At 50.3% G+C, this 21,545-nt stretch overlaps 2 protein-coding genes across 4 annotated transcripts in view; one reads left to right on the top strand and one right to left on the bottom strand.

Moving 5' to 3' along the window:
- Nucleotides 1-21,545, bottom strand: part of LOC121440309 (neural cell adhesion molecule L1) — a 26,184-nt gene continuing 4,639 nt past the window's right edge. Inside the window, exons 2-30 of one of the 3 annotated variants that reach the window (XM_041641121.1) lie at nt 15,713-15,907; nt 12,836-12,850; nt 11,845-11,950; nt 11,426-11,625; nt 10,257-10,379; nt 9,989-10,159; nt 9,261-9,372; nt 8,953-9,137; nt 8,669-8,800; nt 8,398-8,541; nt 7,705-7,816; nt 7,442-7,608; nt 7,184-7,340; nt 6,852-6,976; nt 6,586-6,696; nt 6,172-6,369; nt 5,856-5,926; nt 5,457-5,679; nt 4,185-4,300; nt 3,798-3,999; nt 3,585-3,707; nt 3,326-3,499; nt 3,062-3,181; nt 2,795-2,956; nt 2,301-2,438; nt 1,924-1,996; nt 1,817-1,828; nt 1,212-1,457; nt 1-1,106 (exon numbers count right to left, since the gene is read on the bottom strand). In XM_041641121.1, coding sequence (XP_041497055.1) covers nt 1,226-1,457; nt 1,817-1,828; nt 1,924-1,996; nt 2,301-2,438; nt 2,795-2,956; nt 3,062-3,181; nt 3,326-3,499; nt 3,585-3,707; nt 3,798-3,999; nt 4,185-4,300; nt 5,457-5,679; nt 5,856-5,926; nt 6,172-6,369; nt 6,586-6,696; nt 6,852-6,976; nt 7,184-7,340; nt 7,442-7,608; nt 7,705-7,816; nt 8,398-8,541; nt 8,669-8,800; nt 8,953-9,137; nt 9,261-9,372; nt 9,989-10,159; nt 10,257-10,379; nt 11,426-11,625; nt 11,845-11,950; nt 12,836-12,850; nt 15,713-15,788 — 3,780 coding nt within the window. In that variant the 5' untranslated portion in view covers nt 15,789-15,907 and the 3' untranslated portion in view covers nt 1-1,106; nt 1,212-1,225. Of the gene's footprint in view, nt 1,458-1,816; nt 1,829-1,923; nt 1,997-2,300; nt 2,439-2,794; nt 2,957-3,061; nt 3,182-3,325; nt 3,500-3,584; nt 3,708-3,797; nt 4,000-4,184; nt 4,301-5,456; nt 5,680-5,855; nt 5,927-6,171; nt 6,370-6,585; nt 6,697-6,851; nt 6,977-7,183; nt 7,341-7,441; nt 7,609-7,704; nt 7,817-8,397; nt 8,542-8,668; nt 8,801-8,952; nt 9,138-9,260; nt 9,373-9,988; nt 10,160-10,256; nt 10,380-11,425; nt 11,626-11,844; nt 11,951-12,835; nt 12,851-15,712; nt 15,908-21,545 lie in introns of all 3 variants that reach the window. The other 2 variants (XM_041641120.1, XM_041641122.1) reach the window with 2 other exon arrangements.
- The window catches only part of LOC121440283 (transcription factor EB-like), an 18,343-nt gene continuing 15,327 nt past the window's right edge, over nt 18,530-21,545 (top strand). Inside the window, exon 1 of the mRNA XM_041641061.1 lies at nt 18,530-18,548. Coding sequence (XP_041496995.1) covers nt 18,530-18,548 — 19 coding nt within the window. The remainder of the gene's footprint in view (nt 18,549-21,545) is intronic.

Genomic DNA, 21,545 nt, shown 5'->3' on the forward strand with positions numbered 1-21,545 from the left:
TTCATTTCCAGGTTTTTATTTGCCTGTTATAATTCTGATATTATGTACATATATATATATACTTTTGTTCTTTTTTGTAGAGTGCTCATCAACAGACCAAGCAAAAGCATACAGGGAAGCCACAGCTGCTGGGCAGAAGCACAGCAGCGCTGAGAGAACCAATCTTTGCTTTCTTCCCCTTTTTGTCTGCTTTTCTTTTTTCTGGTGTGGGACCATCAAAGCTAACTGCTATAAAACAGAGAAACCACCTAGAGACTCAGACATCTGCTTACACACTAGTGGCATATGGGCAAAGGGCAAGGGCAAACTTTCAAAGTCATGGTGTATTTACATTCCCAACGTGGGGGACAGGAGAAGGGGCTGAGGACAAGAACTGGGGGCAGGCAGGGTTGCAAAGGGGTCCTGGGGTATGACTGTGGCAGGGAGCCAATAGGAAGAGGTGTGCCTGTCTCTGGCAGTGACAGAGGCCACTTTGATGTTGTCTGGTGGGTACCGAAGGCAATGTGCGTGCGTGCGTACATGTGTGTGTGTGTGTGTGTGTGTGTGTGTGTGTGTGTGTGTTTATGTATGTCCTGAAAAGTGGAACAGCTAAGGGAGGAGGGTGTGAACCCAGTGTACAAAGGTGAGGGAGGGACTCTGGGCTTTCCAGATGGCCTCTTCTGTGCAGGTGGCCAGCTTGCCCAGTTCCCTATCCTGATTGGAGCAAAAATGGCAAAGAAAAGGGAGCAGATGGTGGAGACAGAGTTCTGTCCCCAGTCAGGCTAGCCAGGGAGTGGCTGGAGAAAAAAGAGGTGCCAATCTAGTCCTGAGGAGACCCCATCATGCCTGTCCCCAGTTAGAGAGTGAGAAGGACAGCATCTCAGAGATGCTTCAGAGGACCCTCCTTTGTCATCTCCCCCAAACTGTAGCCTCCCTGCCTAAATGGGTAGCCAAGGCAGCACCTGAAGATCCCTGATATGGGAGTGAACTGCCCCAAGCTGGGGCAAAGCAGCGTATGCCCAGGAAAGGGTGCAGCTGGGTTTTGGCAATAAAAGGGTAGCGGGTGCTTAAAAAGGAGACTTGAAGCCACAGTTCCTCTCCTCTGCTCCAGTCAAGTCTTCCATGGGCTATGAAAAGAGGAAGGGGATTCAATCCCAAGGTCAGCAGGTAGGTGTCTTGGCCCCTGGGCTCTCCTGCACCTCTGGTCCTGGGCCCAGCTTGGCCTGCCTCACCTTGCTAACCCTTACTATTCTAGGGCTACTACAGGGTTGATAGGAGAGGTAGCCCCTGAGCTGTCATTGCCTCCTGCTGCCTCCTTCTCTTTTTTGCCACTGTACTGGCCGATGAAAGAGCCATCCTCATTGAATTGGACGTCCACACTGCCCCCATAATCGGCCAGGCTGTCATCACTGCCTAGGGGTTTGATGTCTCCATTAAGAGATGGCTGGCTGCTGCCGAAGGCCTTCTCTTCATTGTCACTGTAGGGACAGAGGATGGGAGAAGAAGATATGTTGCAAGGGTCCTGGCAGGAGACCCCCCAGCAGTAACCCTAGTAGGTTCTTGCCCTCTTTTATTTGCCTGACCCCACAGGAAATCCTGAACTCATTTTGACACACTTCTGGGAGATCAGGCTGTATGCATGATGCCACAGGGCCTGTGCCTACTACTCCTGGGGCTTTTCTTGGGGTTAAAGGCAGCCAGGAACGTGACAGGCGGCCCAGCAAGTGGGATTTTAGCATGAGAATAGCTAGGCATTGACTTCTCCCCAAAAGGGCAAAAATGGGGGTCCTTCTCAGTCCCTAGGCTCTAACTGTACATCCCCACTGTTCCACCTTACCTCTCCAGGGACCTGAAGTCACCCCGAAGCAGAGAAAAGAGAGAGGAGTTGGGTAAGAAGAGGTCAGGCAGAGCCTGGTCAAAACCCCTGCTCCTTCCCCTGCTCACCTGTATTCGCCAAAGGTCTCGTCTTTCATGGGCCGCGCCTCAGAATCCACCTGAGTGTCCTCCTTGTCTTTCACTACAGACATAGCAGGAGTCAACTTCACCCCCAGATTCTGAGTCCCTTTGCTGTGAGAGCCCCCAGCACTGTCCTGACAGCACTTAGAAGCCTTCAGAGTGACCCACCCAACCCATGAGGGTCCAGCTGCCACCTGCATAGGCCTCTGTAGCTGCAGCCTGGGAAGAAGGCAGCCTTGGCCTGCGGTCTGAATCCCACCTCTATGACTATGCTTATCCTGCCATTCCCAAGCTGGGGCTCTTGGGGCAAGGTGGTTTTTCTCTACCCTCAGCTGCACCCGAACCTGTACATTTTCCAGAGTTACCTGAGTACTTGCCACCCTTGCTGCGCTTGATGAAGCAGAGAATGAGCAGGATGAGGAGCAAGAGAATGATAGCGCTGACAAAGGCGATGAACCAGCCCTCAGAGGCGAAGCTACCTGTAGTAGAAACTCGCACGGGGCCTGAAGGCACAGCGCGGGAAGGAGACAAAGTCCAGACCATGGGATGAGCTATGCTGCCAAGGGGCACACTACATTTATTCCTAAACTTGAGCAGCAGCCTCTGAGTTAGGGTCTGGTGCTCAGGACTCACTTGAAGCTATAGGGGGCCAGAAGGTGCCTCAGTAACAGAGGAGAAGGAGAGAGGGAAGAGAGCCCCCTGTAGACGGTATAGGGAGAGGTACACTGTCCAAAGCACACTCAGATTTCAGGGAGGTGAGAGCTGTGCAATGGATCATGGCTGCTAAGGGCTGCATGCAACAAACCCGGCAGTGGTGCCCAAGGCTTCCTGGCATTAGATGGTGGCCCCAGTGCCTCACCAGTGCCATTAGTCTTTACAGCCAGATGGTGCAGGACCACCTTTTCCTTCATCAGGTGGATCTCATACTCGGTGTCAGGCTGTAGGTCCCACTGCGTGTAGGAGCTCTGATTGTAGCTTACATACTGAGGCTGAGGTTGGTGCTCAGGGCTCACTTTCCCTTCTGTAAAGCACAGTGGCAGGGGACTTAGCAGGAAGATTGGGGACACCTTGGGGTCAGGGGACAGAGCCTTGGCTCCCTGGCCCAGGAATATCTTTCTGCACTCACCAGGCAAAGCTTTGAACCAGATGTGGAACCTGAAGTTGCACTGGCCCTCCCGAGGGACCCAGGAGACCACACTGTAGTTTTCACCTGCTGTGGCTGAGATATTGCCAAAATCTGGCTTGCCTGGAGAATGTAGGAGCAGAGGGCGACCACATGGCCCTTCAAAGGCCCACTCTCCTTAGCTTATCCCCCCCAATCAACCTTCTCCCTGGGTTAAGCAAGGGAAGCCCTCAAGGCTAACATCCCCAAACCCTTGTACCAGCTCACCAAACAGGGCCATGGTGCCTCCTTCACGCACAATGGCCTCACCAGGGCCCTTCTGGGTGGTAGCTTGTAGCTGGAAGCGGTACTGCAGATCGGGGTTGAGGTTGGTGAGATTATGAGTTCGGAGCTCTGGGTCCGAAAGGTTGAAGAACAACTGTTCCTTGCTTTCCCCATCCACTGTGGAGAGAAGCAAGGGGCTGGCTTAGTGCCTCGGGGGCCTTTCTGCATACCTGAGCCTCCACAGCAGGTACAGTGCACTCACAGGGGTGATAAGAGAGAAGGTAGCCGGTGAGCACTCCGTTGTGGCTGAGTGGTGGCTGCCAGTGCAGTAGCAGGCTTGTGTCCGACTGGCACTCCAGGTGTAATGCCTCAGGGTGACCAGGCACTGTGGAAGCACAGAAGGGTAGCAGGTCCTCACCTGAGTCCAAGGAGAAGGGGCAGGGGATGTAGGCACAAGGTGAGGTGTCAGACTCACCTCCCTCTGGGGTGCTGAAGGTCCATTCACTTGCAGGTCCCAAGCCTCGCCCATTAAAGGCCTGTACCTCCACGTGATAGGAGCTGTAAGGACGCAAGCCACTGAGGATGGCACTGGTGGTGTTGGCAGGTACCACCATGTGGCTTTTGTGGACATGCCTCTTGCTGTGCTTTCTCTGACTGCCTTTCCACCAGTATGTTACCTGTACAGATGGCCAACAGATCTCACAATGGGAGAAATCATTCAACACATGATCCTCACCACTCTTCTCATAGGCCCTTTCTTCCAACCCAAGAACTTTCAGGAGAGCTGCTCCCAGATGACAGACTCCCAGCCCTCGGTCCTATCCCATCCTTCCTTAGCTTTCCCCATACCCTGAATCCTTACATTGTAGCCCCTGAGGTGGCCCTTAACCTGGGCCAAGTCCACGGGCCTCCATCTGACCAGCACAGTGCTTGAGTTGAAGATTGTGATGTCTTCCAGCTCAGGGCTCACCTGGGGGTCTGAAAATAACCACTTATTTGGAGAAGACACAGGCCCCCACCTGAACCAGCAGGCAAGACGCCTCCAAGGAAAGGGAGCTGCATGCTACACAAGGTACTAGTCAGTGAAGAATAGGGCTCTTCAGGAAGAGAGCAGTAACTTACACAGAGAAATCACACAAAAAATCCTAAGTGGGTGCTCAAAATTACCATTTGGTGATGCTCCAGACTCAAGGAAACCCACAAGGCATGGGATCATGCTCTGGGAACTGACTCTTAACATGCTGGGACTGAAGTGAGTTGGATTCTTTTATGTTTTGAAATATTTGCATATACATAATGAGATGTTTTGAGGATAGGTTCTAAGTAAATCCACAGTGTTTCTCTCTGTCGTTAGGGCTATCCTGGAAATTACTATGTATCCCAGGGTATCATCTAATTCTTGCCTCTGCTTCCAAAATTCTAGAATGCCACATTTAGCTTTAGCATATATGTATGTATATATACACATACATATAAGACCAGGCTGGCCTCAAAGTATATATGTAGCTAAGGATGGTCTTGAACTTCCAATCCTCCTGACACTACCTCCTGTGTGCTGGGATTGCAGGGGTACACCTCCATGCTTGCTTTATATGGTCCTGGGGATCCAATCCTGCCTTCATTATGCTAGGCTAGCACTCCACCAAATGAAGTGTATCCCAGCCATATATACATATATATATCCTACACTATTTTTAGCAAGCCTGTGTTTTCACTGATCCAACAGAAAAAGTCGAGTGTGGAATTTCCCACTTAGGGCGCCATATTTCAGCTCCAATCTCAGAGTTGGAATTTTCTGATGAGGGATGCTCAGCTTATACCAAATATTCCCTGAGTCAGAGAGAGGAAGTACTGTCAAAGATAGTGCTGGTTCACTCAACTGGAATAGTGGCTGCTATTTCTGCTAATGGCAGACATGCAGCAATTTGAGCTGTGCAGAATTTCATAACATTGCAATATCTATGGGAATGCATGCCCTTGACTGTGGGAATTGCACACTGAAGCACTGAGAGGTGGGAGCTGACAATGGCAAGTGGGGGGTGAAATACACATATGCACAGGCTGACATGCATGAGGATTCTGGACACCAGCCTCTGCACCCCTTGGCATGGGCCAGGCCCACTCTAGTACTCACAGTCTTCCCCCGAGTAGCCAATGGTGACCTGGGGCTCAGGGCCCTTGCCCTGGTTGTTCACTGCCTGGACTTTGATCTCATAAGGCACAAAGGTGGAAGTGTTAGACACCACCAGGAACGGGTCGCTCACGGTCTGTTCCTTCCAGGTCTCCTGCTTGCCCTGTGGGCGCCACTGCACACGGTACTGAATCTGGGGAGCATTCCAATCCATCCACCGGAGGGGCTGGAGGAGGCCAGCAGAAAAGAAGCCCATTGGCCAAGGGCTCCCATCTTCTGTGCCTTGTCCTCCAGGCCAGATATTCCCCAGACATTGGCTTCCTCTTTAGCACAGTCAAGGGACAGCAAAGAGCTGGGTCCTGGCTTCATGTCCATAGTGTAAATCAGGGTAGGGACCCTCACCTTCCATGTGATGACCATATTGTTGGTCTCATTCCCTTCCCCTTTCACATCCACAGGGTTCTTCTCTGGGGCTGGAAAGTAAAGTGTCAGCCTATCAGTGCTGCAGCAAGAACGAGGAACAAATGGCCCACACTGGCCCCTGAAGCAATAAAACAGCAGCCCCAAGAGTGCAGCACAAACTTCCCTGTTGCCCCCTGAATCCCTGGAAGCAGAGGGCATGGGCACAGCACCTCTCCAGACCCTCTCCACAGAACCTGGATCCCAATGACTAGCACCTCTTCCAGGTGATCTAGAAGAGGGTACTGCCTTGGCTTACCTGCTTCAGGTGTGACCACAGTCTCAGAGACAGGGCTGGGCTCCCCGGGGCCATATTTGTTGATGGCAGTGACCCGAAAGGTGTAGTGGACATAGGGGGACAGTTTGAGGGTGGTAGAGGTCTGATTTCCTGGCACCTTGCCCAGACTGTACCATTTCTCGGGAGCCATTTCCTTGTCCTCAAACTCAATGTCATACTCTGCCAAGAAACAATCCACAGTGGAGTAATGAGCATATAACGTAGCTTAGTGAGGAGGGCGAGAAGGAGGAGGGTACTATAAAGGAACACAAGCTCCCTGGAAAAACAGGTGAGGCAGGCCATCTTGTGGCTATGGTTCTGGAAGAGAGGAGGGTCCCAGGAAGAGGAACAACTGTACGGGACAGTGCAGGGGGATACGACACTCAGGTCTCTTACTCTCGATGGGAGAGTTGTGGTCTTCAGCAGGGCTCCAAGATAAGTGCACCTGGCTCTGCTTCAGCAGGTGACGGTCAGACAGTTCCAAGTGGGGCACTGGCCCAGGGCTCCCTGCGGGCCACAGAGAGTGGATTCTCACTGAGAGTGGATTCTCTGGCCTTATCCATAAGCCCCCACCCACAACTCAGAATGTCCAGCAACAGGTGCCTGGACATGGTAGACCAAAAGGAGGTACCCTTTGTACCTAACACTATATTAGAACTTACCCACCACTAAGAGCTGTGCCCTGCTCTCGACCTCATCCAATTCAGTGCTGGCTACACAGCTGTAGTTGCCCTGGTCACTGTAGTCCAGGCTCTGGATGATCAGCTTCCCATCTTCTATGAAATACCTGTGGAGAGGGCACACAGGCCCTCAGCTAGTGGCAGATTCAATTTTCCTGTCATTCCTGCCCCCTTTCCTTGTCCCACCATGCCCCACTATGTTCTCTCTCTGAGCAGTAGTGCCTCCTGCCTGGACAAGGCTACAATGTCTGTCTCTCAATTTTTTTCATTCTGCTTGCTTCTACCTAGCCCAGTTTGGGGCTGGGGACCCTCACTTGTCACTGTCCCCACGTTCCTGGAGGTCTCGGCCATCTCCACGCCAAGTGATGCTGGCCTGCAAAGAGGGGTCAAAGGAGGCCTGGCACATGAACGTCACCGTTGCACCTTTCTTCTCAATTGCACTCCTGGGCCCCTGTATGATCTGGGTTGCTTCTGAGAGGAGCAAAAATGAGAGGAAGTCACTTTCATGTTCTCCACAGACTTTAACCTTACCTCTTAGGAGGTCTAACAGTCATGTCTGGGCATTATCTAACCTTTAACCTGCAGGTTAGCCAAAATGGTCACATTGTTCTGGTCATTCGCAGCCTGGCAGAAATAGCGTCCAGTGTCATTGGCCTGGAGGTCTCTGATACTCAGGGTCCCATTGGCATAAGGGAAAAACCGTTCATCCTGAAGCACCGTGGTTCCTTCCTCATCCACCCTAGAGCAAGCAGAGGGTCTATATTGAACTAACCTGCCCTCCTAGAATCCTTAGATGAGGATATAGCTTAGAAGCCTCCACAGGATGAGCACTCACCACTGGACACTGGGAACGGGGGCTCCAAAGGCCTTGCACAGCAAGTAAGCAGTGCTGCCCTCAACTGCCATGTATGTCTGATTGTCTTTTGTTAGGATCCTGGCTGGCAGTTCTAGGAGAAGAACAGTCTCAGGAAACAGGATAGGTCTAGAGGTCCCAAGTATGGGAGAAGTCAGTGACTCCCCAGATAGCACACAGACCCCTGGGAGTCATGCTCACTGGCTTCCCCATTCCAGGCTGTCCCTCTTAGCCTTGGTTATATGGTCTCCTTAGCCTTGCATGGACTCTAGTCACCAGGATTCTCCCAATTATTTGGTCTCAAAGAGCAACCAGTGTCTTATCCAAAGTCTTCCCTGCCCAGCCCACAATCTTTCTGGGTCTCTGTGACAGAAGGCATCAGACTATCTTGGATTACATCTTGTCCAGGGTACACCTCTGCTCAGACATGATGACAAGATCCTGTCCTTACTATGACTCCCACGCCCAACTATTGTGAGGATGAAGGAGAAACGGGGCGAAAGTCTTAGCAAGGAGCAAGGCAGCTCCAAGAAGCTATAGCTGAGTAGTTTTGGTGGACTGAAGGGACAGAATGGGAGCTATGAGGCAAAGATAGGCAGGTGGGTGGGAGAGAAGGGACGGGGGAGGGAAGGCAGGCAAAAGATAGGCCACACAGCCTGCTGACACGGCACTCACGGACAACATAGATGTAGGCATTGGCTAGCAGGATCCCATGCTGGTTGCGGGCCTCACACTGGGTCACCATCGTGTCACTTGGTTGCACGTTACTCAGGATCAGAGACCCCTGCTCAATCCGGTACTTCTGGTCCTTGTTCACCTCTGTGTGCAACAGGCAGGGCCCAAAGGCCCAGGTCAGAACATTGAGCTGTGCTGAGACCCCTCGTCACCCTCCTTGATGGTTTCCTGTATTCCCCACACACCCAACCACTACTGAGGCCCTGCTTACTCTCCATAGACATTCCATTGATACTCCAGGTTATCTCTGGCTGGGGCCTGCCCTGGACTTGGCAGTCTAGGCGAGCAGTCTCTCCTGGTCCATACAAATGGCTCTGGGGCTTCTGCAGCCAGTATGGGGCAGCTGAGCAGAAGGAGAGAGCCACCTAAGCCTAAAGCCTGCACTGGCCCTTAGTACAGGCCCTGTCCTCTCCCATGACAGTGGACACTGCAGGCCATCTGAAAGCCATTTTGAGGAGCCTGTGATGGCTGGGAAATGGTGTACCAGGCTCATACCTTCCACAGTGACGTAGTAGGCATGCCGTGCACTGCCCAGTGAGTTTTCAGCAAGGCAGGTATATTCTCCATCATCCTCTTCACCCACATTGAGTAGCTGTAGGGTCTTATTGTGGTTTTGGTAGATAACACGGTGTGTCGGCATAGGGTCACTGGGGTGCAGCCACTTGATGGTGGGTGTAGGGCTGCCCAGGGTCACAATGCCAAGGGAGAAGAGAAGGGAGAGATAACAAAGTCACTCAGTCCTGAAGCCTAAGCTTCCTGGGGTTACCCAGTCCCAGCCCTCCACCCTAGAAACCCACACTTACAATCCCTCAGCAATGCATTCCAGGATCAATGACTGCCCCTGCAAGGCTACCAGGTGGCTGCTGGAGTTTGTAGGGAACAGCAGGCGTGGCTTCCGGTCAATCATGCTGTTGGCTAACAGGAGAAAGGGAGTGAATCAGCAGACTTGGAGGACTCAGACATCCCAGTAGGCCCCTAGGCCCTTGCTTGCTCCTATGTTAAAAAGAATGGCTGCAGGATAAAAAGTGTGCCTAACATTCAAGAGGCCCTGGGTTCCAGAAAAAAAAAAGGATGCCCAATGGGTATGGTGGCCCTACCTGTAATATCAACATCCATTCATGAATTTGAGGCAGAAGAATCATTAGTTCAAGAATCATTGGGTTATAGAGCGAAACTATTTTTTGTTTATAAACTGTGTTTTAGCAGCGTTTGGTAACACATGACTACAATCCCAGCACCTGGGAAGCATAAGCAGGCAGATTTCCATGAGTTCAAGGCCATTCTGATTTATATAGCAAGTTCCAGGCCAGCCAGAGCTACAGAGTAAGACTCTGTCTCAAAAAAATAAAAAAAGCATAAAAAAGCATGTCCATCTTCTACCTTCACCACATGGGAAGGGGGCCTCAGTGCATAAAGTTGAGAGTCATACTGCTTTTGAGGATGTATGGGGTTGTGTGTCTCTTTTGGGGGGGGGCAAGGCTGGAAGTCAAGAAAAATGTGAGATAGGGTTATCAAAGTTTCTGGGACTCACTGGGCTTGACCCGGAGGTCAATAGGTTCCTTCTGAATGATGGTCCGGGTCCCAGGGAAGTGGGCATTGCAGATATAGTCCGAGTGATTGTCTGAGGTCAGCACATTGGCAAAATACAGGTCTCCGTTCTGGCCCATGGACACCCGCTCATCTTGTTTGATGTGTAAAATCTCTGCAGAAGGGATAAGGAGATAGAAGTGAGAATCTGTAGGAGAAGACCCCAGCCCTCAGCCCCCACGGCCCAGGCAGCAGCTCCTTCTGACACCCACTGCTGTTCATCCAGTAGATCCTGAGTGGGGCTGCACTGGGTGGAGGGTTGCAAGGCAGAACTACTGACTCCCCTTCCTCCACTTCCACAGGCTTTACAGTCTCCTTCGGCCACTTGGGGGCACCTGGAAAGGACAGAGGCTGACACTCTCATCCTTGTTAAAACAGCTGAAGACAGGAAGAAGGAGGAGGGAGAACTGTCTTAGTGATTTGCAAGGGTGTGAAAGGGCCAAGTGGAAATTCACATAAAGGGAGGCAAAAATTCTGGATGCCTCTGAGGCTCATAGTGGAGATGGAGGTTCCACGGCAGAGAGATGCTGAACAGAAGGTCAAGTGGCCAAGAATGGTTAATCCACCACCATTCCCCACTCTCCCACCCACCCCAGGAAAGGACAAGAATGGCAGGGGGAGGCCGAGGTGCAGCAGTGGGGGAGGGGAGCTGTGAAGGGATGCGGGAGTCACAGACCCTTCCATCATCTTGACACAGGAAACCATGGTAACGGTTCCCAAGGTAACTTAAGGGGCAGGGAAGGGAGAGGAAAGTGCTCAGGAGGCAGAAAGCTCATGGAGGATGGAATGTAGAGGAAAAACCCCAGGGAAAGGGCAACACAGATAAAGACAGAGCCCTAGAGCAGGAACCAGGAACGAGAGGATGGAGAAGCCAAGTTAGAGATGCTGTGGAAGAGGAGTGGAAGGCAGCAGAGAACAAAGAAGGAAAACCAAGGGAAGATGAATGGCAAAGATTGACAGAGATGAGCTAAGAAGTAGAAGAGGAACTCAGGCAGAAACAACAGCCACAAAGCCCAAGCCAAGGAGTGACTCAGACAGAAATAGGTGAAGGGCAGACTAGACCCTTAGGCAGTCACCCACCCGTTCAACCAGGCCACAGATCCCAGGCCACCAGCATCAGTCACAAGGTGGGCACTGAGAAAGACTGAGAGAAGGAAGGGGCAATAAGGTGATCCCAAGTTCAGGGGAGTAGAGAAAAGAGGAAGGGGCAATGGGACAGCTGGGGTGGGATGAGGGCTACCATGGAACCCAGGTACTTCAATCACCACACAACCAGCTGAGAGGACAACGGTTGTCAGCCAGGCCCCCACCCAGCCTCTGGAATCTAAGAGCCTTCCTCTTAGGTACCCCAAGCCCTCCCTGGCCCTGCAGTGCCTCGCACCCTCAGCCACAAGCTGGATCTCGTGGGACGTGGCAGTTCCTAGCTTATTGCTGGCATAGCAGCGATAGATGCCCTGAAACCTCTGGGCAAAGCTGTTGTTGCCTTCGATGGTGAAGGATCCAGAATAAGGTGCTTCATGCACCACCACACCCACTTCTTCCTTGGGTTTGAAATGGATGCCATCTTTCGTCCAGCGGAACCTGTGGGCAGAGCATGGATGAGAAGTCCTGGCACCCAAAACATGCTGCAACAGGATAGGGCTGGAGGTTATGAAGCCCCAGGGGGTGGGGCCAGAGTGGGCAGGGACTCAAGGTTAAGGTTACAGCCCAGATCTGAGGCTTCTAGACTCAAGTCAGGGAAGCTTGTGGGCTAGAGGTTGAGGTCAGCAGTCAGAGGCTCAGAAGATGAGGGTTACTCACTCCACTTGAGGTCTGCCTCTGGCCTCACATTTGAGGCTTATGTCATCTGTTGGGAAGACAACCAGGCGCCGTGGAGACTGTTCCGTGATGACAGGTGGCTCCATCACTGGAAACAAAATAAGAAAATTGGGTAATTTATGCCTAGTTGGTACCATGGCCTCAACTCCTGTCTCATCCTGAAGATACCAGGGTCCTTAAAAAAAATCCATGGCCAGTGAGGATATGCATATAAGGAGAAGCTGAGAGACACAAGGAATCAGAAATGTGCATATGAGGAATGGAGAAAAGATAGCATCTGCTCTCAGAAGCTAAGTATGACTAGTTAGTACTTGGATTAGAGAGACAGAAAGAACAAAAAGTCAAGAAAAGAAAAGAAAAGAAAAAAAAGAAAAGAAAAGAAAAGAGAGAAAAAAGAAAAAACAATTCCAGTCCAGCTGTAGTGGTGCACATAATTAATCCCAGCACTCAGGAAGATCTCTGAGTCTGAGGCCAGCCAATTCCAGGACAGCTGGGCTACACAGAGAAATCCTGTCTTTAACCCTCCCAACTCTCTCTCTCTCTCTCTCTCTCTCTCTCTCTCTCTCTCTCACACACACACACACACACACACACACACACACACACACACACACACACACACCAAACAAACAAACAAAAAACTGACACAGAAGAACAATTCCTAGTGGGAAGACATGGCACCAGAGAGACAGCAATAGACAGAAGCAGTGTGAGAGTGGCAGACATTCCAGCAGAAGCAGAGAGAGAGCAAAGATGCTAAACTCAGGTGAGAGAAGAAGCCAAGAGGAGCTTCTGGACTGAGTTAAGGGACAAGGGATCTGAGCCAGAAAAAGCCCCCAACCACACCCACTTACAGCACTAAAAGAAAGCAAAGTGACCTCCAATATGCAGGACAGAGGTGTGCTGGCTCAACCCAAGGCCCCTCCTCCTCTCTCTGTGACCTTCAAATACATACTCCCACTCCTCAACTTACCATGGTGTCCTTTATCTGAGAATCCAGACAGCAAGGGAGAGAAGGGAGAGAAATGCTGAGAACAGTCACAATAGGGTCCAATGGCAGGAGAAGCAAGCTGGAGCAGACTCCCATGGAGAAGAGAAGCAGAAGGGTTATGGTGGTGGTAATAAGAGGGTACAGGCTGGGCTGAGCAATGGCAGGTAAAGCTCAGGGGTCACTGGACAGGATCTCTAGATGGCACAATGTCCAAGAAAAAAGATTCCACCAGATGGAGTCCCAGGATCTGTAGGTCCAGAAATACAGAACTTTTGCCTTTAGTAAAGAGTGCTCAGGCAGTGGTGGCACACGCTTTTAACCTCAGCCCTTAGGAGGCAGAGACCAGTGGATCTCTGTGAGTTAGAGGCCAGCCTGGTCTACAAGAACTAGTTCCAGGACAGCCAGAGCTACACAGAGAATCCCTGTCTCGAAACACCAACCAAACAAACAAACAAACAAAAACAAAAGACTGCTATTATAGTCCCTGGCAAGGTTGGGTAAGGCCCACAAAACTAACCTTCCAAGATGCCTTGGAAGGTTTGGAGGCAGACAGCCTGGCAGCTGGCACCCTCCCTGCTCCAGCCCACTTCCCTCCTAATCCAATTAGTGCAGTTCAGTGTTTTCAATTAGGAAAGCCCAGCCTTCAGAGCCTGGCGCCCCTCCTCCTCAAGCCCTCCCCAAAGGCCCTGCCAGCATCTGAGTCTCCATAACCCGCAGGACCTGTGCCAGTGCTCTTTCTCTCCGTCCTTCCTCCCAGGAGGCCACCGAGCTCCCTAGGGCAAAGGAGCTGCCCCAAGCCCAGGACTCTACTGAGCAGAAGGGGAATTGAGGGAGGGGAGAAGGGGAATAGGTACAGTGGGCTGGCTCTGAAAGCACAAAAGACTCCAATTTCAGCATAAGGCTCCCAGAAGAGAAAAAAAGGTCTCCCTAGGAACACCACAGAGGTCTATGAGCTGGGGAGGAGCCAATTTGAGAGCAAAAGACTGACAGCAGTGACAGGATGAGGGGAATCAACTAAGTGAAAGAAACAAGAAGAGAGACAAAGTGGGCTGGAGAGTCTGGGGAAGGAAAGATGGGTGGTAGGTCTCAATAGGGAGGCAACACGGCTGCCTGCTGTGTCGTATCAGGGTCAGTACCAAGGGCTGCTCATTGCTCAGGGCAGCCTTATCGAGCTGCTGTGATCTCTTGGCCTAGCTGTTTGTCCTCACTGCCACTTTTTCTAAATTATCCCTGCCCCCACCACACAGAGACACATCCAGGCAAGATGAACCAGTCCATCTGGCAGCAGGGTAGGTTGATACTCAGCATAAGGCCTTGGCACTTCAGATTAGGAGGCAGACCTTGAAAGACAAGTGAAAGGCAGAGAGGGAAGAAGGACCACTATATGTCAGTGAATGTGCAAAAGTTGGGGTCTGGCACAGGCGTGGATGTCTGGAATGTGCATGTCCCGTGTCTGCTGATGTATGTATTAAGGCCTTCTTAGAGCACACATGCATACTTGTCTGGCTGTGCTTACATCTCAGTGCTGGGTTGTGTATATAGTCCCCCATGTCTGTGCAGACGACTGCCCCTTTATGTCTGTGCAGACGACTGTTCCTTTAAGTGTAAATCTTCACTTGTGTGTGTTTCTATTGCTGTGTCCCATTCCATTTACATCTCTGAATCTAATGGGATCAAGTGTCTGGCTCATATTTCCAACCATACTTATAAGTCCCTAAGCAACTCTGGTGGATAAGTGGATGTGTAAGGGAGTAGCCTCAATCTCTGTGCCGCCAGTGTCTCTTTACCTCCTCCAAAGTTCACCTTGCTTGGCTCCTATCCCATTCTTGGCACATTCTTCCCCACCCCTGCTCCAGAGCTTGTCTCTCTTTATGTCCAGACTCAGAGACAAAGATGACAAAGTGGGCAGGGATTAAAGTCTGGCAACTCAATATGCATGAATGCCATCATATATGGTACATCATATATGGTTCTTTCCTACAGGATGACAACCACTTAGAGCACTGTGAAAACAACTCTTGCTGAAACTTAGGAGGAAATTCCATTGTAGTAAAACTACTACTCATCTGAGAACATACACCCATATATCCAGCCCACTACAATGAAACATTACAGGCAAATACCTCAACATTTCCACAAACTTGACCTCTAAATAAGTTAAAGTGACTCACAAACTTACTCAAATAGGAAATTAAAATAATCTCCAGCAACAGTCATCTGGTCAGTCAAAATACATACATTATACACACACAAATACACAAGCCAACCCAAAAGCTTAGTCTCATTCTACAGCTAGACCCCACAATAGCCATACACTTACCTGTGATATCCCCCAAGCATCATAGACACCCGTTCCAGCCCTTTCCATTGCTTCCACCAAATAATTACACACCAAAAAGAATTCAGATGGCAGTTGAGTCAGGCCCTGGTGTTTTAAAGGTGTCTTTTCTTGTCTCAGTTAAGAGATAAGGATACCCAGGGCCCAAGGTGAGAAAGAACTGAGATCTTAGTACTGCCCATTCTCCTCGCTGCCTCATCCCCTGGGGTGTGTTTGGAGGGAATGGAAGCAGAAGAGAGTAGGCTAGGAAGGGATGTGCATTCTTAAAAAAAGAAAGAAAAAAAGGAGAGCTGTCTGCTGTCCGTGGTGCTGGAAGCATGCATGTCCCTGTCCACGGTGCTGACATGCCCCACGCTTTCCTCCTGGTCCTTCTAAAGGTAAACAATGTTCTGAGTACCTCTTGTCCACCCTATGCTAAAGGAGTGAGGGCTAAAAATGGGGAGAAAGTGAAGAGGCAAAAGATAAAGAAGGGCTCAGCACAGCAGTGGGAGGAGGTGCCGAAACTTCCTCCAGCTACTCACATTCGTCAGGAATCTCTATGAGCAGGCAGGGGCTGCAGAAGAGGAGAGGCCACACGTACCACAGCGCCACGACCATCTTCCTAGTACCGGGGCAGCTCGGTGCAGCACAACTGGTTGGAGTCCACTCACCCTCCCGCCGAAGGGAAGGGGGTTAGTGGTTGACTTACAGTAGGTAGCTGCTGACAGTGGGGGGCACTGAGAGAAGGGAGGAGGGAAGGTGGGGGAGGAGAGAGGAAGAATGATGGAGCAGCCATTAATGACTAACATCTGGGCAAAGCCCAGATCTTGGCCCCTCCCTCAGTCCCGCCCCCAGATGGAAACCTTCCCCCATTTTTCCTCCTTTCCCCTCTTTACACAGCAATTCTACCCTGGAAGGTGAAACCTGTAAGAGACCACCTTGGTTAGGATTCCAGATTCCCTTTCGTTCCTTTCTCTTGGTCTGTGCTTTCCTGCCAGCTGCCTCTCTAGTATCAATTTGTTGTCCCAATTAACCCCTCTGTGGGTACCAATAGCCATGTGTGTCTTGATACACCTGTGAGCAGGTGTCCAAGGACATGTGTGTGGATGCAGATCTGCATGTGGGGAGTATTTATGTGGTTATGTGTGTGCATTCACAAGCATATGTTGTTTGTTTGTGTCTGAAGGAATCCATGTGTAGCTACTAGCTTTTCGTGTGTCTGAAAGTACTTGTAGACAATGAATCCCTATGACTCCTACCTAGCTCACACACGTGTATAAAGAACTTTGCTTGTAATTTTATTGTTATCTTTCCAAGAGCTGAATGAACTGGGCAGTGGTGGCACATGCCTTTAATCCCAGCCCTCAAGAGACAAAGGCAGGTGGAGTTCAAGGCCAGCCTAGTCTACAAAGCAAGTTCCAGGACAGCCAGGGTTCTTACACGGAGAAACTCTGTCTTGAAAAACCAAACAATCAGCCAACAAACCAAACAGACAAAGTAATAATAAAGTCAAGTCCTCATGGTGAAAAATATTGCGAAGAATGATGTGTATACATTATCCTATTTATGCCATTTCATACAAAACAAAAGAAGAGCTGACCGCTGAGAGCTGTTTGTGCCTACAAGCTGGAAGCTTGGGGAACAGGATAGGAAAAGTGGAAATGGGCCCAAGATAGCTGTATTTCATAGAACAGACTCAAGAAAAGGAAGCGAGGATGAGGGATGAAGCCTGGAGAAAGAGAAGAAAGCACTCCCTTGTTTCTCTTCAGCCCCCAGAGGTCAATAGTGGGAATTATGGCCTCCCTACTGCTACATGTTCTAGGCCAGGGTCAAGGCAGGGCCATAAAAAGCTTTGGGATATTTCCAAAACAGTGTTTCTAAGATCTCTCATGTCTGGTAGTCTCAGCACCTGGTTCTTTTGTTTTTTTTTTTTTTAATCTTCAGAGTTCAACTGCTAGATGCATCCACTTCAAGAGAAAGTTATTCCAAGTGTGTTTCCATGGACACAGTGGGGCCCAGAGACTGGAGTTCCAAGAAAAGGATCAGGAGAGGAAACAGATGACTAAGAAAACAGGCCACTTGGACTGACATAATAGAGGCAAGGGTGTTGAACAAATGAGCATGCAGTGCTGGGTGACTGAGCTAGAGGCCCTGAACTCCAATCTGGATGCTCTCAACAAATCCATCTAACCGGAATCTTATCAAAGTAGAGCGCCTCATTAGAACACTCAAATGTAAAAAGCCAGTAAGGAGGACTTACAAGATGGTTCTGTGAGTAAATACGCTTGTCAGATAAAGCCTGATGATATGAGTTTGACTCCTGCAACACAGAGAATGGAAGGAGAGAATTGATTCCCATAAATTGTTCTCTGATTTTCAAGTAAGTATCATGGCATAAACACACATAAATCAATAAATATAGAAGAAAAATTAGAATACCCAAAAGATAGGCCAAGAGTCCTGGAATGCCATGTTAAGGCATCTGAACTCCATTAGGATAGCTAGGAGTCACAAATCGATTTCACACAAGGGAGTGATCTGAGAGCAGCAGTCAGCTTGTAGCTTTGCCCTTCAAAGCTGGTGAAGGTGGCAGAGCACCAGGGTGGGTCAATAGGGCTGGTCTGGAGGCCAAGAGAACGACTTAAACACTGGGAAGTGGAAAATAGTCCAAACCTGCAAGAGCTGAGCTGAGCTGGGGCCCAGAATGGAAGAGAACAGTGGTTTTGTTTTACCAACACCTCCCCCAACAAAGCCAGTGCTAGCAGGGCCAGGCAGCCCCAGGCAGCCTTATTCTTGACTTTAAGGCTTGTAGAAAGCAGTAGGAGACTCAGATCAGAGAGCAAGGGATCAAACAACAGCCTTGAGAACTATAAGCCTTGGTCTGAGGTGGAGGGGCTTGAGGACTGGAGCAAGGGAAGCTCAAAGAAGGACTGTCCTATCTAGGAGGATGCTTTGATGCTCTGTGTATTAAACTGGTGATTTCTATCAAGCTACTTCCTCATTTTTCTTCCAAATCTTCAATCCCAAAATGGGGTTTGGTATACATGCAAAGTGAGGAGCAGGGGCTGGGAATATGGAGTTGCCCTTGCATGTCCCCCATCCTAGATTCATCCTAATACCCACACATTCAATTTATTTTTATGTCTTCTAGCATTTGTCATCTCTCTTGCCACTACGCTGGGTACTCAGAGACAGGCAGAAAGGAGCCAGAACACTAAGAAGCCTTTGACAGATGGGAAGGGGCTCTCCTGTCTCCCTTCCTATTGCTGCTGTGTCTCTGATCTCTCATCATTCCTCAGGCAATTATAGAGAGAGCTAAGGTTGTTAGCTCAGCAGGCCCTGACACCCCCATCAACACGATGGAGGGCAAAGGGGATGGTAAGTGTTCCACAGATGGAGCCAAGGCCCAGCCTGCCAAGGGTGACAGACAAAGTGAGAAAGAGGCAGGAGGGAGCAGGAGAGTCTGAGAAGCAGGGTTAGGGGGATGGTAACAGATGACAAAGACAGCTGTTAGAAGACTAGATAGCCAAGAGATAAACAAGCTGGAGAAATATGGAAACAGAGACCTGGGGACAGGGGAAAAAAAAAGAGGTAAAAGGAATACAAAGGGTGACAGACAGGTGCAAAAATAACTGCTGAGAAACGGCAGAGAGACAAGAGGGATAGGTGTGTACACCTGTGTGCAGGCCACAGCTGCCTCCTTCTGCAGTGGTCCCAGTCTCTGAGGGAAGATGGTGCCAGGCAAGGGGCAGGGAAGGAGGGACAATGAGTCTGGGTCAGTGGAGCGGGGGGCTTCTGTGCTTGGAGGTCAAGCTGAGTGTAGGAGCAGGCCTGAGAGAGTAGAGATACTGAGTACTGAGGCCAGAGAGACAGCAAAGCACCACAGTGACAGTGGAAAGCCCCTGCCCACTTGTGGCACTGGGGCAGGACAGTCATAAGACAAGATAAATGATTCCCTGTTGGCTAATGCACATGTGCCAGAGAACAGGTGGAGAAGGGCTATGAGGGAGAGAAACCCCCAAGAGCTCAGTGGATCCTTCTAAGATTGCCGCTGAGCACATGCCAGTGCAGAATAGGCAGCTGCCTGGCTGGGGAAGGTGCACACAAAAATCATAGGCACAACAGTGTGTGTGTGTGTGTGTGTGTGTGTACCAATCATGTATATCTATCACCATGTACACCTCTCACCGTGTTGTGGAGTGTAAGACAAAGGTGAGTATGCACCCATCATTCTAACTACCTTGAAGCAAATCTCATATGAGCAAGGAGGAGAAAGGGTGCAGCAATCATTGGGAGGGACAAGTCCAGGAGGTGAAGATCAAGATCACAGGCGCACAAGGCAGGGCTCAGAAACAGCTCCCGAGAAGCCTCACCTCTGCCCTTACCTTAGCTGCTCTGTGCCCTGAGTCCTGTGGGGAGCCCACTTGTCTACACCACTGCATGGTTGGCCAAGCCAGTTGACAGGGGGAGGCCTGTGAGGTCATATAACCTGACTGAATCCTGAGCATACACCCATACACACACTCAGCCACACACACACACACACTCTCCAAGGATGCTATGCAAATGCACTTTAAGCACACGCCTAACCACTCTTGGACTGCCATTGCCAGTCTTTCCCAAAGGAGAAGAAACAAAAGGGTCTTTCAAAGGTGGAGCAAATAACATCTAAGCCTCTTACTCTGTTTCTAGAGGAATGGGATCAGGCCAGAATGGGAGCCAACCTGGGGACTCAGTGTTCTCGGTACTATGTCAGAGTCAGAATGGGTGGCAAGTCTGTCCCTCAGGCCTGGGAGAAGTAGGAGAGTTTTGGTAACTCATCAATATGGACATGAAGGTATAGGTGTCACCTAAACCCTATGCACTATGCCACTTTAAGCACCCCCACCCCGTAGGCTTTGGCTGTGGGTTTCTATGGTGATGGAGTCTGACAGCAAAAGTGGGGGAAGTCTTCTTGTAACCTTCTGGGTTATTTAGATAATCAGAGTACATAAAGACTTGAGGGAGCCTGCATGGGTACCTGGAAGCCCAAAAGTCTTAGACTCCGTCCTACATCTTCCCTAAGGGGGACTGGAAAGAGTATACCCCATCCAGCCAGTCTTTCTTATCCCAGCCCCCTCATCCTACCTGAGGCGCCCGTCTCCAAGGCAACTAAGGCTCACCTGTTAAGGACCATTCTCCTTAAATGATGGGAAGGGAGCAGATGGAGGTTAACCCTTTGTGAGGAAGGGAGAGATGATCCTCATCATTGGCTGGTCCCACCCTACACTCCCTCAACCATGATGTATATCAGCTCCATTTTTTTTTTTTTTTTAGTTTTTTCGAGACAGGGTTTCTCTGTGGTTTTGGAGCCTGTCCTGGAACTAGCTCTTGTAGGCCAGGCTGGTCTCGAACTCACAGAGATCCGCCTGCCTCTGCCTCCCAAGTGCTGGGATTAAAGGCGTGCGCCACCACCGCCCGGCGGTCAGCTCCATTTTCTTAAGTAAACTCATAACACTTACCACCTACCAGGGACTCTTCTAAGCACTTTCCCACAGATTCATTTCATTAGCTCCATTTGACATGCGACAAAACTGAGACCCAAAGATGAACTGTGTGCAGAGTTGCCATAGGTACTCAGAAAGGGTGGAGTTTGAAACAGTGTAGAGGCTCCTGAAGCTGTCAAAAGCTCCTCTATCATCCTAATTTGTTCCTGTCTGAATCCTCAAGAACCAGAGAGAGGCCTGGTCAAGTATAGCCTCCAAGCCATTCTGTCTCACAGGGAAGAGCCTATTTGCTAGGCAAATGTAGGAGATGAGGAAGTGCCATGTAAGCAACAGCATGCCTTCAGGGAGCAGGCCTAACCCCCAAACAATCTATCTGCCCCTCCACTTGGCTTCCTCTTAGCCTGAAGTCCCATGGATTTCCTTGTCCTCTTTCTAATAGCTGGAATCTCAGCTTGCTGTTACCTGCCTTGCAACCAAAGGCTCACAAAAGGTCCCTCTCTCCAGCTAGAGCTCAGGAACAGCAATGGCTCTGTTTCTGTATGGGTGATAGAGACCAAAATCCAGCCTTCCGAAGTGCTGGAGGCAGAGCTATGAAGTAGCAGGGGGTATCAGGGTTCTCCTGGCCCTGGGTTTCATGGGTCAGATAGGATGAGACTCACTGAGGGGCTTCAGGGGCCAGGTCAGAGACTATATGGATCCACTGCTTGGTTGAGGGGCCACCAAACAAGTAGGCAATCCATCTGAGTAAAATGTGGTGAATGGAGCAGCAGCTACTTGTCTCTGGTTCCAGAATGACTCCTGGAAATGTCTCAGACACTGCCAGGCCCCAGCAGACCCTTGGGGCTTCTATTCCCAAAGGGTTAAAGGGAAGAAGAGGCACAGGAAGCCT

This window comes from Microtus oregoni, unplaced genomic scaffold (assembly GCF_018167655.1).
Source record: "Microtus oregoni isolate MIOR12 unplaced genomic scaffold, Mior012 000067F_001, whole genome shotgun sequence".
NCBI lineage: Eukaryota > Metazoa > Chordata > Mammalia > Rodentia > Cricetidae > Microtus > Microtus oregoni.